The 17,071-nt window shown below is 41.3% G+C and overlaps 1 protein-coding gene across 1 annotated transcript; it reads left to right on the forward strand.

Moving 5' to 3' along the window:
- Positions 1-6,777: 6,777 nt before the first annotated feature.
- On the forward strand, positions 6,778-15,596 carry LOC118782096 (zinc finger protein 507-like). Its single transcript, XM_036535351.1, has 7 exons — positions 6,778-6,824; positions 9,338-11,451; positions 11,889-12,009; positions 12,590-12,701; positions 14,242-14,346; positions 14,716-14,850; positions 14,954-15,596. The coding sequence occupies exons 2-7, from the start codon at positions 9,340-9,342 to the stop codon at positions 15,345-15,347; spliced, it is 2,979 nt and encodes a 992-aa protein (XP_036391244.1). The 5' UTR covers positions 6,778-6,824; positions 9,338-9,339; the 3' UTR covers positions 15,348-15,596.
- The last annotated feature ends 1,475 nt before the right edge of the window (positions 15,597-17,071 follow it).

A 17,071-nucleotide genomic window follows, 5' to 3' on the forward strand; every position in this document is an offset into this window, starting at 1 on the left:
CGAATCATTGAATGACCTTAAACCACACTAGGAATTTACATAAATTGCCACATTTTGAAAGAAAGTAAGAAGTGTATGCTTGGGTAATGTTTAACACTGTGTCCATCTGATGTGCTCAGCAACCTCAGCACATAATAATGTTCTCACAAACATTACAACAACATTCAGTGATAAAAGGACAAAGCCAGCTGGCATACACTGCTGCAAGCACATATCCTGAAATATATGTCTGTGTGTACACCACAACGTGAGAGTTGTCCATCTTTTCAATGAACCTGAAACTTACAGTATTGTTCAATGTAAATACAGACTCACTAGTGCACCCACTTTGCCTGCTTTTTGAAAAAGTAATATAGAAATGCTGGTATGTTTGTTCTTATAAAACAATAACATTTGTGATTATATCTCTAAGCTACATTTGTCCATACAGCTATCATGTATATTGTTTCTATTCATTAGGACAACCCACGAGGAGATACATTTTCAGGATGGTGCTGACTACTGACTAGATAGTAATATCGTAAATGTCAAATTCTACACTTTTACAGACATGGTTCCACATCCTCTCTAACAATTACATACATTCAAGCACAAAGAGAGGCATTGTTTCTCACACAGCAAAAGAGCAGGGAACGGTGTGCATTCAGCAGGTTATTGCAGTCATACCCTTGTTCCTCTCCCCCATCAATCCCCTCAGTCCTCAAAAAAAAACCCACAGAATTCTGAACTAATAGCTTAAACTGAAGTATTATTTTAATACTTCAATAGAAATAACCTAATTCCAACATTCTCAAAGAAACAGGTTCCTTGCTCTAGGCTACTGTGTAATGGTTGAGGGAAAGTATATCGCTTGTCACCCCAGATTAGAGAGCTGCGCCACTGTGCCTTTGAATGAAAGGCAGGCCCGGTAATAGGAAGTGTAGATATTAGAGTTAATAAAATAATGTGGAAGAAGATATATGTGCAACTTGACCAAGTATAGCGTGGGGAGAGACATACATTAGCTTGTTCACTCAACTATTGGAGCCTAACCTCTAATGACATTTTACCCACAGCGGGACTGAAAGAAATAATGTACCGTATGTCATGTGTATTTATGTGGGGTCACACACACTGTGTACATTTGATGCTGCTTTCTCTCAGATCTAGCCTGTCAGTCTGGACCTTGTGTTTCCTTTTTGTCAGGTCTCATTTTCCTCTCATTTGGCTATGTACATAACATCTGCACTGTGTGAAGCTTTGCCTAATTGTGTCTGTTTTCTTCACCTACTTGGAGGTTTATGTAAGAAAAAAAACACCAATTATATTTGGTGTATTGCATGTACTGGGACGTATGGTGGGCAGACTTAGTGTAACCCCACTCATTGTTCTTTTTCAGTGACCAATCCAAGAAAGGGTGATATTTTTGCTTTTTAGACAACATTTTTCATCTGTTTCAGAGACTATAAAATAAATAAATGTTACAAGTATCTATGAGAAAAGTAACAATTCTCTACCTTCAGTTGTCAATGGTAAACATAAAGTGCATTGCAGTAGACTGAATACAGACTACAGCTAGAAACATATCATGAGCATTATGCTTAATGTTAAAAGTGGGGCAGGAAAATGATTACACCTGATAGTGCTAAAAAGGTGAAGAAAAAGGTCAGTTACTGTAACCATACAGAACCACGTTAACGGACACGATCCACAACCAAGGCAGTATTCAAACAACAACAGTTTTTAAAACCACAGTGCTGGACGAGAAGCCCCTGTAAACAGTTTATGATGTAGTGCTGGGGTGTTTAATTAAAACTATAAATCCAGTGGGCGCATTAGTGGAGCGGCACTCTCATGACCTCAGACTCGCTTGGTCCACATTGAGACACTGCATCAGAGGCTTTGCTTCACCTTCTGAGTGGACCTCAATTCACCGGGCTGGGAACACAGTGAAGCAAATGGCCTTTATTACTCTCGATTTCAGCCGATTTCAGCCATATTTCATTCAATGGTTATGGGATATGGACTAAAACAGCATGCACTTACTGTGTTTTTTTTTTTTTTTCTTTTTTGAAGTGGCATGTTTTGTCAAAGAGACTGAGGAATGAGAGTGTTCATGGTCATCAGCTGTGTTGTAATATTAAGGAGGGGCTTCCTTGAATCAGTGCATTGGCAGAGTTTTAAGAATCAATGAACCAACCTTTTGTATGAAGTCATTTGTCTCCAACCATTGCAATGGCATTTCAAAATCTTAAAATTGTACACTGCACAATGACAGTCTTCAATCTTGTAAACACAATAGTGATGTTTCATGTCAAATTTGTTTTATCATCCTTTATCAAAAGATATGAAAATTTTAAATATTTGCTTCTGTGAAATATCTAAACATGATTTCTTTCTGATTTATATTCAGTATTCATGATTATGACAATTAGGCAAATTGGTAAAACTACTAGCTGGTGTGTTGTTGAAAATAAGACTTACAAGCACATACTGTTTATTAATGTAACATAAAAACTTTATTTTAAGCTCTGATTGTGCATTTTGCATTTAGAAAACTAAAAAGAATAAGTAATAATTCTACAAGTACTACAGCCACACAACACTATTCCTTATGAAAAATAACTATATTTCATTAATTTAATAAATTGGCCACAGGTATGTGGGTGTCGTGCCATTCTTACATTGCACTGAGGATGTTTGAGAGGCATTGAAAATAGTACAATTGAAATCACATTCAAAAGTTGTTTGGTTGATTCTCAAAATCACTGTATGTTGTCCACACAGCCAAATCATGTTCCCATTTGTCTGCGGGAGTCTGGCCTACACCATATGTCTCCAATCAGGATTAATGCACCCTTCAGTCATACAGTAGCTTGCCACCCTGCTTCAGAAACAAGCCATTGAAGAAGATGTGGAGCATTCTGGGATATTAAACCTCCCTTGTTATGCTCCAAATCCAATGTTTCATCATTCTTATTGCTTACAGAATCCCAAGTAGGCCACTCCTCATGTAGTTTCACACACAGTGGCATATTTGCTTGAACCATAACGTATATACCTACCCATGAACAATAAACCTGGGAAAGTGGGAAAATCCCAAGAATGCTGGAACACTTCCAGTGCACTTATTTATTATCTTCGTTTAAATAAATGTACTATGAAACAGGCAACTCAGCTCAACGGTGAAATCAATTTACTTTGCAATGATTCCATGCAAAGTCAATGAGATGTGTTCCTTATCAGATTTTATTAAAGTAAAAAATAATTTGTTTTTTTTAGGGGGGGGGGGGCTGTTTAGTTCAGAAATCACCTCTTTTGTAAGAAAATTCCTGTACCATGCACAATTTGCAGGAAAAGCAGTTTGGTTGTGTACTTGTTCAGCTTCTAAAAAGAGAGATCATCTGCAGTGAGTACAGTTGCAATTCAAGCCATTTAGCCACACTTCAACGTTAATGTCTACTTTATGATTTGTGCATCAACTTTTTTATTGATTCTTGAGCAGCTTTTCCACATCTGTTGATATGTGAAATATTGTGTGGATTTTTATGAGGTCCCCATTTTTGTTATCATGTATTATGTGTGTGTGTGTGTGTGTGTGTGTGTGTGTGTGTGTTGGGGAGGTGTTTAATGGGATGTGTGTCATTTATTCACTGATTTTCACTTCTGAAAGCCCTACAAGGCCACTGGAAACTTATCAGAGAACAGGAAGGCAGATGTTTCCTTTGAAATGCAACGGGTGGGCTGATGGATGGTTGAACACCTGTTCCTACTTACCATCCGCTCTGAATCGTGGGAGTGAGCTCCACTTATAACCACTCTTTTAATAGATGGTGTATGACCTCACAGGCACAGGACAGACCTTTGTCCAAAACAAATAGCATGTCATCAATAACCAGTGCATCACAGATCAGGGTAGGCTATAGGTATTGTTTATTAACAATAAAAATCTAGTGAGGAATATATCTAAGCCCTGCTCCACCACATCTCCCTCAAATGCACACACATACACACACATGCACACACACACACACACACCCCAAGTTCAGCTACATCCACGTGAAGATTCAATGTGTCAAAAGCAACTAAATAAGCCTTTTAGACTTTAATGTTAGCATTTTTATAACTGGAAATTTGTTGTTAAAATAAAAGTTAACAAGCTTGATTTTGCTAGGCATAAAATTTCCTAAACCCACCAGATAGACACTCAGAAACTAATGTCAGTGGTGGTGTATGTCCTCTGTTGTTTTACATCAGCTGTTGATGCAACCCACCTCCTCCACAACTACTACCTCTTGCCAAATGTACTGTCTATTTTCTTCAGGCCAAAGGGCTTAGTCTACAATCAAACTCAGCACCTTAGTGGTCTGCTGGGCTGGACAAGAACAGGAGCTACAAATTACCAATGACCAATTCACTCTCATCCTTCATTCCACAGAGTCTGCTTTTGTCAAACTTTTCTTACAGGGTCTTTTTAACTTTATTTGTTTAATTTCAGCTGTTCACATGTGCACATATAAATATCAGCCCCAGGACATAATACTTTAAAAAGAAAAATATATGACATGCATTGCACCAGAAACATGATATTTTTTCTGCAAATAATTTGAGGAATATATTTTCATGCTCTGGTTTTCATTTTGTGTTACTATGAAAATACCGTGGAAAACTGCTCTTCAAATTAAAAGGTAGAGGTAATGGCAATGGAATAATTTAGCAGTGTCAGCCACTAAATAGTCAATTATAATTTTTCTCTTTTGTCTTAATTGACTTACTGCAAAACTCTGAAATTCTAAGATTAAGAAGTTCTTATATAGATGCTTAAGTCTATTCAGGCATCTGGGAGGTTCTCCTTAATGCATGAAACATTATGCAGCGTTTGAAATAGTGGCTATGCACTATAGATTCTACTACTTATTAGTTTAATAATATCCAGTCAGAAAACACACTCATATGTCGCAAACCACATATATTTTCAAAGGGTCTCTATTGTATACATTGTTGTAGACTGTGAATTTGTAGCCCAGTGTGTTTTTCCTGATGATTAAAATTACTGTGCTTTCCTTCCTCAGAAGATCCTACCACACCCCATCCATCCCCTTCTGATTTACATTCTGGGTCTGTTGATTTGAATCAAAACCAAATGACTGTATATGTATATATATATATATATACACACACACACACTCACACACACACACACACACACACATAGACATGCACACACAGGGCCTTTGAAGGAGCTTTGGTGGAGCAATCACCTCCTTGGTGTGAAGGGCAGAGGGAGGAAGGAAAGGGTGGACCTGAAGACTCTTCCAGCCCCTTTCAGCTGTAAGGAAATCACACAGGCAGGGGAGGCCCCAGAGAGATTTGGTAAACAGTACATTACTATGTCACTTTCACAAATTGCAGGATCTGTGGCAGCAGTTATCTGTATTCACAAACACTAACCATGTCTACCTACAAATATCTTACATTTACATCTATTCATTTGGCAGACACTTTATCCAAAGTGACTTACAAATGAGGTAGAGTACAACACAAGCAAAAAAACAGGAGTCAACAATAATAGAAGTGCTGCATGACAAGGTCTCCATGGTTGGTACAAGGTACAAGCTAGCTGGTGGAGCTAAAGAGTGCATTAAACCATTAGATTACATTTTATATAGTTTAGTAGGGAACCGTTTTGAGACATGAGAAATTTCTTTAGGGGGTAGCGTTTCAGGTGCTCAGATGAGAGTGGAAGAGTTGTCTCTTCAGGTGTTTCTTGAAGATAGAGAGGGACACAGCAGAAAGGATGAAGTGTGGAAGGTCATTGCACCATCAGGGGACAACGGCAGAGAAAGTTAGTACATATATGGATATGGATAGTACATATATAGTACATACTGTAAGAGGAAGGGGCACAGTTAAGAATACCATACAATGTACAAACAGCAAACAATAAACCTATAAATGCAATACAACATCCCCTTCAGTACATTCACAGTACCCTCACCATTTAAAATCCTATTTGATATCATGATGTAAAAAGTAAGCAATATTATTATTATGATTATTATTATTATTATTATTGTTATTATTATTATTATTATTGTTATTATTATTATTATTATTATTATTAACAACGGACACAGCAGTCTTATAGCATCGAAACATTTAAACTAAGTGAATCCTAAACCATTTATGGGAGATAGGCTGGAAATTAACATGCATGACGTAGAAGCTGAATGCCACTTCGATGAATAACGAAATATGTGCATTAGAGGTACAGTATGTCAGACTCCTTCCCACGTTCCGTTTTGCCTTTTCTGCTATTTCCTTCTGTTGACACTAGATGACGCCATTCAACAACAGATGCATGTTTCCCTCTACAAATCTGATTACTTTAATAACTTCCAACGCCGTGTATAATTGAGGTTATTATAACAGGTTTTTACTGTGTATTTCGACAAAATATTTCAAAGGGTGTTGTAGTGAATTATGAACGGCTTGCACTAACTGCAGCGGAGTTATTGCATTGACATACAACATACAGTACGTATCAACAGCCAGAATGTGGAAATGTGTAGCCTTAATAAAAGTAATTGATTATACCTAAAGCATGACATGAACGAAAGGTTCCGTTTGTAACGTCACAACCTTACCTAGTGAAATGAAGGTTACAGCAATAAAAATACTGTTGTGGTCACCTGACCTGTTGGAATACGAGTCACGTGACAACTGCTCCATCCTCGCCATTTTTGACTGCAGCGTGAGAGAAAGGGATCACTTTTACTGCAAAGGAGAAAAGCTCAAAGTCTTTCATGTGCTGAGGCCAAAGATCACTGAGAATTGCTGGATCAGTAAGTAGTCACCGACCCATAGCGTGCAAAACGTATGACCCTAAGACACCGGCTAAGTTGGGAAGCAAGTTTCGTGTGCTCATTTTTGGTGTGTTTTTGGTTGCTGGATAACTAGCTAGCTAGCTAAACTGACTCGTGTATGGTATGCAGTGCATTTATCAATTCACGTCCTGCCCCCTTTTCCACATTAGTGTTTCTACGGGTCTCATGCTCTCGGTTAATTCAGTCGTATCGTTCAACGTTGATCAGTCTTACCATTGTCTGCCTGCCGAAGAAACTGCATCACAGGTCATGTTGGAAGACCTCGATGTTTGAACCTAGCTGACTAACTGGCTACAGCGAAGGATATTGTATTTTTAGCTTGATCCGTTCAGTCCACCGACGCCCCCTGTTTAGGTCCGTGCTGATATCAACCTCACTGGGCGGGTTGTTCAGTGAGGCAGGGTGCTTGCAAACTACAATAGCTGGCAGCTAACGTTACTTAGTTTTGATTAGGTTATGCGTTTCTTCAGCTAACTACCTCGTATTGTTCGAGTAACAGGTAGCTAACTAGTGTAATTTCTTAACCTTTCATACCTCAAGCTAAGTGTAACCTTTCTTTTTATGTTCGATCATTCACACGAAATTGATACTTTTTTTTCTTTTTGTTCAACCAAGTCACCTCGAGCTAGCTGATGAGCCAAAGGTACAGTTAGCTACAACACCAAGGAAGATAGGCAGTTGTTAGTGTGAGATTACCACTAGTTTTCTGAGTTCAGTGTAGCGTAATGACATTTGGCAATGCTCGTGCACATAAACAGTAGAGATATTTCAATTTACTAGAAAGTAAACAGCGGAGAAAGGGAAAACGGGAACATGGTTTGTGGTTGAAAGGGCCTCACAAGTGATGAGAGATGATAAGAGCTGTGATCTTCAGGAAGATCTACATTTGAAAATAACGAACTGTCATCCATTTCATAAGTGTTTTGATTTTGATTCTCCAAAAGAAAGTAAAGTTCGTTGTGTCAGAAGCATTCGCTTCTGTAAATTCAAAACATTTAGCCCGATCTTAGGGGTAGAAACGGAAGTTGCTGCAAAAAGAGTCGATACTATTTTAGGTTTTGAGGAACTATCAGGAGTGCCCTGAGGATAACTGCAGACATCGAGAGGTCACTGTTATTTTTGTTAAACAGTTATATATGCACACCATTATATGACTTTATAATTAGTTTAATCGTTAGATCAATAGAAATGTATTTTTCAAGGGCATTTGAAGACTTCCAAAAGTCTGTGTAGCAGATCCTGTTTAAACTGCTGTCCAGACAGTCTAATACAGATGTTTTCTCCCAGCACATAACTAAACTGAAGTATTAAGACAGTAAATTCAGTTATTTGCAGTAGTGTAATCATGACTTAGAACTTTTTTTAGAACAGTTTTATCATAATACTGAGCACAAATAATAATGTTGGGTAACTATAAATGAAAAACACAAACAGTCCTTTAGGTGAAAACGTTGTAAAATCTGTCTCTCTGGTTCTTCATAGTACTGGGTGTCCTCCTCCCATCCTGTCTCAGTAGTGCTGCTCTCTTTCAAAATTGTTATTGGTGACTGTTTATCTTAGAAGCATTTTGGAAGCATCTGTCTGCCAGAAAGTTTATGTAGTATTTGACAGCTGTCCTCCCAGACCTGAGGAGGGCTGTAGTAGGCTTTATGTATATAATGTACAGTATTAATATTCAGTATTGTGACACACTGTGTCACAGTTTGGGAATGACTTCAAGACACAAATCAGTCTTTACACTGGTATTTATTTATAAAGTGGGCAAGACACACAAAAGTTAACAAAATCTCCTTCAGCTCCCCTACACAAGTGTGTTGAATGAAAGCAGCAAACTAAAATGAGAAATATAACAAAAAGCAACTGTCGTCTGTCATTTTACCACGTTTAAAAAAATACACCTGAGAATTAGATTTCCAAGATGGCCTGGTAAATATTCAACTAAAGATTGTTGCTATAGATTGTTGCATTCTAAAAAGTTGTAAATTGGAGTTTACACCATTTAATAAATATTTACAAACAGTTGTAAAAGCGGATTGTCATAAACTGTATTATCATGTAACAGGTAACGCCTATGTCTCTTTCTTTCTCCCTGAAGTGAAAGTTAGGATCCCCAGATATTTTCTTAATGGAAAGCACATGTTTTTTTTGAGCTGAATATGATATTATATGTGATTGTGCAGTTTACAGTTCAGGATGATTTTTTTTCAAGATCGGTATTTCACTTTTGCTGAATTTTTGCCAGGTCTGAGGTATTTAACCGAAAGAAAATCAGGTTTCTGAAATGAACATTTGTTTATTTTAATTCAGGAAGCTATTAGTAAGTCAGCAGAGAGCATAGCAAATTCAGAAGAAATACTTTCAGTGCATAGCCTTTACCCATGTTTCTCCAGCAGAAAAAAATGTGATACCAACAGGACAGGTGTGCTCTCTTGTTCCAGATTTTGCTTATATATTGTGTTCTCTGCCTCCAGGTATGGAAGAGACCAGCAGTGTGGCTGTTCTGGTCCCCCACACACAGGAGCAGCAGGACACAGTGTATATCCCTGAGCAGGAAGTCACTGTTGGCATGCGCCTGCATGATGAAAATGGCAAGCAGAAGCAAGCCACAGACTCCCTGATCCAGGTGATCGAGAAGCTGAGCAAGATCGTGGAGAAACGGCCAAGGCGATGTTCCCTATCAGGGAAGAAGAGATCCCACCTGACATGCACCTCCATGGCACTGCAGGAGAGCAGGGATGACATCAGGGAAACCCCCTGTAAAAAGAAAAAAGACTCTGTGGCGGGTGCCCACCAGGACGAGGCCCAGGTAGAATATTACCTTGTGGAAGGTTCACAGGAGAACCGCAGCCACAGACCAGTCACCTGCTATCAGTGTAGCCTGTGCAGGTTTATGTCTCCAACGCTGTTCCAGCTGAAGGAGCACCTTCAGCAGCATGACGCACAGCAGAATGATTTCATTTTGGTGTGTTCAGAGTGCTGTTTCACCTCTCGCCAGCAGGAGGAGCTGGAGGCACATGTCAGGGTACACTTGAATGGAGGGGCGGGTGCAAAGGACTCCTTGTTGGAGTTTGGGAGCAGCATGGGGAAGGAGCTGGAGTATTCTGGAGAGGAGGTAGGGGGCCTCCAGGGGACCGTTGAGGAAGAAGAGGCCAAAGCCAGCCTTGATGGCACAGAGGGTGAGCCAGTGAGGAAGAAATGGTACAGCTATGAGCAGTATGGTGTGTATCGCTGTCTGATCTGCAGCTACGTCTGTGGGCAGCAGCGCATGCTGAAGACACACGCCTGGAAGCATGCCGGGCTGGTGGACTGCTCCTACCCCATATTCGAGGATGAGTTGGAGAAGCCCAGTGCACCAGACCCGAGGCCAGTCTCTTCCCCTGCAGAGGAGGCCATTGTTGTCCTGACATCTGTCAGCAGCCAGCCAGAGACACTGCATAGCTCCCCATCTTTTGAAATCAAGCTGTGCTCCACAGCATCGCAGTGCGAAGGGAAGCTGGCTGAAGAACTGGTAGTGGAGGAGAGCTCGGAGGAGGTGGATGCCCCCAAGGTCCCCGTTGCAGAGGATCCGGTGGTGGAGGTGCAGGTCACCACGGAGCGGGAGCAGGATCCTCCTGGCCCGGACAGCCTGCTCTCCTCCGCGCAGAAGATCATCAGCTGCAGCCCCAACAGCGCAGGCCATGTCAATGTCATCGTGGAGCGGCTGCCTGGCGCAGAGGAGTCTGTGGCTAGTAAGCCCTTCCTCATGAACACAGATACAGAGGGTAACAAAAGGCTGCTGGAGCAGGCATCACACCCAGTGTACTACGAGGAGGAGGAGGTGGTTATTGGCTGGTGCAACAGCGAGCAGCAGCAGGGTGGAAACGAGGCTCCTGAGGACCCCCCAACAGATGAGAATGTGCCCCCAGCGCGCAGACGGACGCACTCGGAGTCCCTCAGACTGCACTCACTGGCGGCAGAGGCCCTGGTGGCCATGCCCATGAGGACACCTGAGCTGATGAAGGCCAGCATTAAGAGCATTGTAGAGCTGAGCACACAGAGCCCTGATGTGGGACAGCGCCTTATTGAGATTGCCGCAACCCCACACAGAGTCCCCTCCACCCATGAGGAGCTTGCCAGCATTGAGGAGGCTGGCGCCACGCTCGTGGGCCTGGAGCTGCAGACCCCGACTCGGGAGGGTTCGGCGGAGGGCCCAGCAAAGATGGGCATCAGCATGTCTTTGCTCACTGTAATCGAGAAGCTTCGGGAGCGGACAGACCAGAACGCCTCAGATGAGGACATTCTGAAAGAGCTGCAGGACAATGCCCAGAGCCAACCTGGCGGGGAATCCAGCTCGCCTGACAGCAACCTGGTGGAGTTCATCCCCAACAGTGAGAGGCCCTTCCGTTGCCGGCTCTGCCGATACACAAGCGGGAACAAGGGCTACATGAAGCAGCACCTACGTGTGCATCGGCAAAGGCAGCCTTACCAGTGCCCCATCTGCGAGCACATCGCCCAGGACAGCAAGGATCTGGAGACTCACATGATCAATCACTGCAAGACTAGGATGTACCACTGCAAGCAATGCAGTGAGACCTTCTATTACAAGGTGAGGCCTTAGACTGTCTTTTTTGCACCAGCTCAAATCAGTTAAGAACTTTCTTCTGGAAGCTCCTTTGAAGTCTTGTGCTGTCCAGAGGAGTTGTACTTAAGTGATTGTTTTATTGCACCAGTCCATTTAATGAAGACATGAATTGATTGTAAAACATGAGCAAGACTTTGAAGACCCAAAAGTGTTCCATTTTCTTATAGGTTAGGCTAGTGCATTGCAGTGTAAACCTATTTCCATGTCTTAAGCAGCTGGTAAAAAGAAGAAATGTGGTTTTTACTGCTTTCAAGAAATAACATCAGACAGCCAAGAACATGATATTTTGAACCGTTACATTTGTGAATGTTGAAAGGTTACCTGTACACTTCTGTCACTGTCACGGTTTTGTGAATATGCCCCTCCTTAACTCCTCCAGTTGCTTCCCTTATGCTCCACAGAGTCAGCTGAGGAATCATGAAAGGGACCAGCATGGGCTTGGAGACTCCACAACAACGCTGATACCTCTCACTGAAACCACAGCAGCCACGGAGGAGACTGAGGAGAAGACCCCTGAAGAGGGTGCGAAATGTAACATTTCTGTGGGCCAATGAAGGCAACACTGGTGCTTGTGAATCTCTGCATTTGCCTGGTTCAACAGTAACCAATGGCCTGGCACCGCCAGGTTCTACTATGTGGGCGTAACAGTTTTTTTTAATAAGCTGCGCAGACTAATATGCAGACTAATTTTTTATTTCTAACAAAATAAGGCCTTTTAAATGAGCACAGTGCAATGATTTGTTTTATTTGTTGATTTAACCTTCACTACCAGAGCTTATTTTACAAACAGCAGAAGGTGTAGTGTTTGCATGGTTTACGTTTTGGTTGTAAAATAGCTGTTTCTGGTATTGAGCATCTTAAAAGCTCAGTGGCCTGTTAAAAAAAGTTTCAGCTCCTAACAGAGCCTTTCAGTGGCTTCATTCAGTCAGGAATTCCATTACATTCACCCTGCCAAGGACTTGAAACAATAGATATTGCATTTCAGGTGTCTGGTTCTGTTTTTTTTATGTTATTTTTTTGCAACTAAACCTCAGATTTCCACTGTATTTGAAGTGAATGTTGCTCACATCAGCTCATGCTGTCTTGATGCATCTCCTTGCAGACATCTCAAGTATCCAGAAAATCTACAAATGTGATGTGTGTGACTACACCAGCTCCACGTATGTCGGGGTTCGCAATCATCGGAGGATCCATAACTCAGACAAGCCATACAGGTGTGTAGTGAGTCCCTTTATAAACAGACGGCAGCTCAGGCCATGTGTTAAGGTATAGTTACATCTTCTCACAGATATGTGACTGTGTACAGAGCCCACTGGGCCTTCAAGCCCCTGAGGCCAAGCCCATGTGCCCAAGCCCATGTGTGTGACTGTACAGGTGTGCAGTTATTCAGGTTGGTTCTTGCTCCAGGAGTTCAATAGATCACAGTGAGACAAGGTGGGTGGTAAAGATTTAGTGAGGAAAGGTGTGCAGTAATCTGACCACATTTGCAATTATATACTCTATAGGTAGGTCATTGGTAGTGTAGATGAAAGATTATCTTGACTGTAGTCAGACTATGACTTGTACTAACGCTAAGCAAACATATATTCCCCAGTAATGAGAGTATGAATTCTCATCTCTTCATATGGTTTAGTTCTTGCACATACAATGTTGCTGTTATTCCAGTGTGTTTAAAGAATGGATCTGTGTTCTAAAAAATGTCAGCAGAGGGCAGTGTTTGTTAAATTTCAGCCACTGTTAACACTACTAACCTCCATATACTCCACGTAAATGTACAGGTCACACAGATGTATGTGTTGTTGACATGGCATCGGATAGCCAAGTGCTGCACAGTGTTTTCTGTGGATGAGATCATTCTCTGCACCTCTTGTCACCATTTCACTGTAATTGAACACCATTTATCTGGGTGAATAGTGTCTCCATGTTTATCAGGCTTTGAATACGAAGACTGTTTTCAGAAGGTATAGAGACAGTTTAGGACTGTCTTTTTGAACCAACATGTTCTCTGTTGAACCAGGGGCTATCACATTCCTGAATACCATTAGTCTGTGCACCACTGTATTCCTTGCTTTGTCAAAGCATTAAACTGCCTCAAAGAGAAATTGTAGCGAAGGGCGAGAGCAGTCACACCACCTGGCCTTGAACCCAGGTCTACGGGGTACCAACCATGCGACTTTGACCGTGACGCCAAAGAGCCAGGCTCATTGGTATGGCAGTCAGAACGCATACTCAACGGTAGTGACAGTGCTCCGTCACACTGCCCTCCCCTTCGGGAAGCGCGCCCATGCACTTCACGCACCGAGGCGTCCCTCACGCATCCCTCCCATCCCAGGGTGCCCCACTCACTGGTGCCAGCTCGTTGGTATGGCAGTCAGAGCACATACTCAACTGTAGTGACAGCACTCTGTCACAGAAATGTAGGGAAACATAATTGTTGGGAACACACAGAGGCTGACACCAGAATCACCACATACTGCTATAGTTAATGAAAGAATCAGAGCTTTAACTGTAAAGGAACCCATTTTATCCAGTGTTATGTGTGCATGAAATTACTCTGTCTCTCAAAATTGTAGTTTCTGGTTATAGGTTCAAGTCAAGCTTATGATTAAGCCGAGTTGAGTGGAATAGAATCTATGGTTTTGATAAAATATATGTTCTTTTTAAGGAGCTGAGTAGTTGTGGTAGGTCATGTTTTTGTTAGACACCTGTTGGGACATTTTTATATTCAGTTCTCTCACTGTGTGCCTCTCACAGGTGCTGCAGCTGTGACTTTGCCACCACCAACATGAACAGCCTGAAGAGCCACATGAGGAGACATCCACAGGAGCACCAGGCAGTGCAACTGTTGGAGCAGTACAGGTAGGAGAGGACAGGTGTAGAGCATACAACTGTGGAGCAGTACAGGTAGGAGCATACAGGTGTGGAGCAGTACAGGTAGGAGCATACAGGTGTGGAGTAGTACAGGTAGGAGCCTACAGGTGTGGAGTAGTGCAGGTCGGAGCATTAGAGCAAATGAACATTAAGTTAACAGAGATAAAAAGAAACCCAGCATATACTGGAGCTCCCTGATATGAGCTTGTTAAGTCCTGATGTACAACAACAACACAGTAAGGACTGTTAGCCAGTTAGTCATGATACTGTGCTTGTCCTTCTGTTTTTTCTGTTACCGTGAAAATAAAATGTTTTTGTTTTGTTCAGTTTTACACTATGCACTCCCATGTCCCACAGGTGTTCCATGTGCGGCTATGTTTGCAGTCACCCTCCATCTCTGAAGTCACACATGTGGAAGCATGCGGGTGATCAGAACTACAACTATGAGCAGGTCAACAAAGCCATCAATGAGGCCATTTCACAGAGCAGCCGGTAAGTGTTATTAGCTTTTGTCTGAAATTGTATGCTGTTGAATGGCCTTTGAGACAGTCTGTGTTCCTTTTCATAGAATGGCCCCTCTTCTCTTTGGTTACAGGTCTCCCAGCATTCCTCAGAAAACCACAGCAGTGATGGAGCAGGCATGTGTGGTCTCAAGTGGAACAGAGAAAGTCACGCCCAGGTCAGACCCTTCAGCTGGTATATCTGTGGACCTTGCCAGAGCTGGGGTCCCAGGAACATCAACAGAGGCACCCCAGGTGTCATCCCTGGCCAGTGGGGCCCCCAGCCCCCCTGAAAAGGTGGGTTCTCACTCCCGGGCAGGCATGGAGTACTGTGTACTGTTGTTCTGCTGTTGTATCTGTGGCTTTGAGTCTCCCAGCAAGGAGCGCCTGATGGAGCACATGAAGGAGCATGAGGGAGAGATCATCAGCATCATCTTGAACAAGGAGCAGCAGGGAGCCCAGGCCTCAGTGCCCAACGAGAGCCACTGAACCTCTGCCCAACAGAGTCATGTATGGTGTGAAACCTGCAGAGTTGCCTATAGCCCTCCCCAAGGCCCTCCAAGAGATTTTATATCTAACCTTATTGTGAGGGTGCTACCATGGTAATGTCCTTCCATATCCATACTTTGATATAGATTTTCTCTTTCCCCACATCCTTCACTTAAATCGCTGTCAGGTTGACTCTGCTTTTCCTCATGACTCGTGCACATATTCTGGGCCTCCTTTTTTGGGAGGAAGTGGCTAGACTTACAAACATTGAAGCAATTGTAACCTTCATGTCAAACTAGGACTCTTAAGTATTTGTTTTAAATATTTAATGTGTGGCAGTGAGATACATTCTCATATCTGTATTTGGTTAAGATTCATTGGAATACCTCATTAAACCAGTTTTTTTCACTGTAGAAATAGTATTAAGCCCACGTTTTGGGGCAAATATAGAATGGATTTGAAAATAGGAAGGCAGCTTCTCTTATGAATCACTCATCACTGCAATATTTACACTATATACACATATATTTATGGTTAAGGTTTACAAGCTCAGCTGTAAACATGGAGAGGCACACTAGACACTTGCTACAGTATGTTTCATGGTTTTTATTTAATATTTATTGAATTAATTTATGTTTATGTATGCAGTTTTCTGTTACTTTCACACAAAAAATATGTATTTTAAATGTCATGGTCTGTATGGTGCTATTGAACTGTCACTCTTATGGCCAAGAACTAGTTCTCAGTGAAGAGTTTGGCAGAACCCTTTGAGGAATGTATTCAAAAGTGGGCTAAGTCATTTTGAAGGTTTTCAGTTTTCTCAAGTTTCATGCAAGCATGTGTACAAACTGTCCAGCAGTAGCATTCTCATGGTCTGTGGTCCAACATTCAAACTCATATCTTTGTGTTGTATTCTCAAAATAATATAGACAATACACATCATATGAGAAATTGCTAAGAAACAGTTATTGCAATTTTATTTTATTAACACACCCCTTGTTTGAGAATGATTGCCAGCTATTAGTTTTGAGTAATTTCTTGAAAGGTGTATTCTGTAGCACAGTATAAAATCTCATTGATATTTCAACTCTATTTTAACTTCAAAAGCTTACCTTCATGCAATGTTCCAAAGCACTATTCATCAGTGTAAATATTTTAAAATAAAAAGACAGTTTCACATGTGTTAAAGTGGGACATTCTTCATATTTAAACTATTCAGAATCTGTTTTTTAAAACCCATGACATTTTGGGAGGATTTAATTTAGTTCTTATTAATTTAGTAAGAATGTAGTTGTATTATCTTTATTAAGATGTTTTCCTAAAGATTTTATCATAAGTAAGATTTTTTTGTCCAGTGTACCCTTATATATTTGTCAGGCTATAAACCATAACATGCATGAATATTTTTTCAGCTATATTATCGCAGTTGTTTGTCCTTGAGCCAATAATATGGTTAAATGTGTGCTTGTGTGTATACATACTGTTTAGTATATTTATACACAAGAACTTACACACCATATTTCCATTGAGCTAGTTTGCCTCATGGCTGTAGGATTCACGTAAATATGGTTTCTTATAAAATTGTAAATTATTAAGCAGCCATTATGCATTCAGATATTTTTCATTTTACATGTAGGATTGTTAGCTCTGTTCAAAGTAGTTCTCAAATCTGCTGACTTTTCCATGTAGTTTTATGCAATTCAGTGTTAATTTGTATGCTTAAC

This window comes from Megalops cyprinoides, chromosome 8 (assembly GCF_013368585.1).
Source record: "Megalops cyprinoides isolate fMegCyp1 chromosome 8, fMegCyp1.pri, whole genome shotgun sequence".
NCBI classification, from domain to species: domain Eukaryota; kingdom Metazoa; phylum Chordata; class Actinopteri; order Elopiformes; family Megalopidae; genus Megalops; species Megalops cyprinoides.

Excerpts from the sequence above, each read along its gene's own strand:
- LOC118782096 (XM_036535351.1), top strand. The coding sequence starts at position 9,340 with ATGGAAGAGACCAGCAGTGTGGCTGTTCTGGTCCCCCACACACAGGAG. Across the intron at positions 12,702-14,241 it reads AACTCAGACAAGCCATACAG|GTGCTGCAGCTGTGACTTTG; the intron begins GTGTGTAGTGAG and ends TGCCTCTCACAG. Across the intron at positions 14,851-14,953 it reads GCCATTTCACAGAGCAGCCG|GTCTCCCAGCATTCCTCAGA; the intron begins GTAAGTGTTATT and ends CTTTGGTTACAG.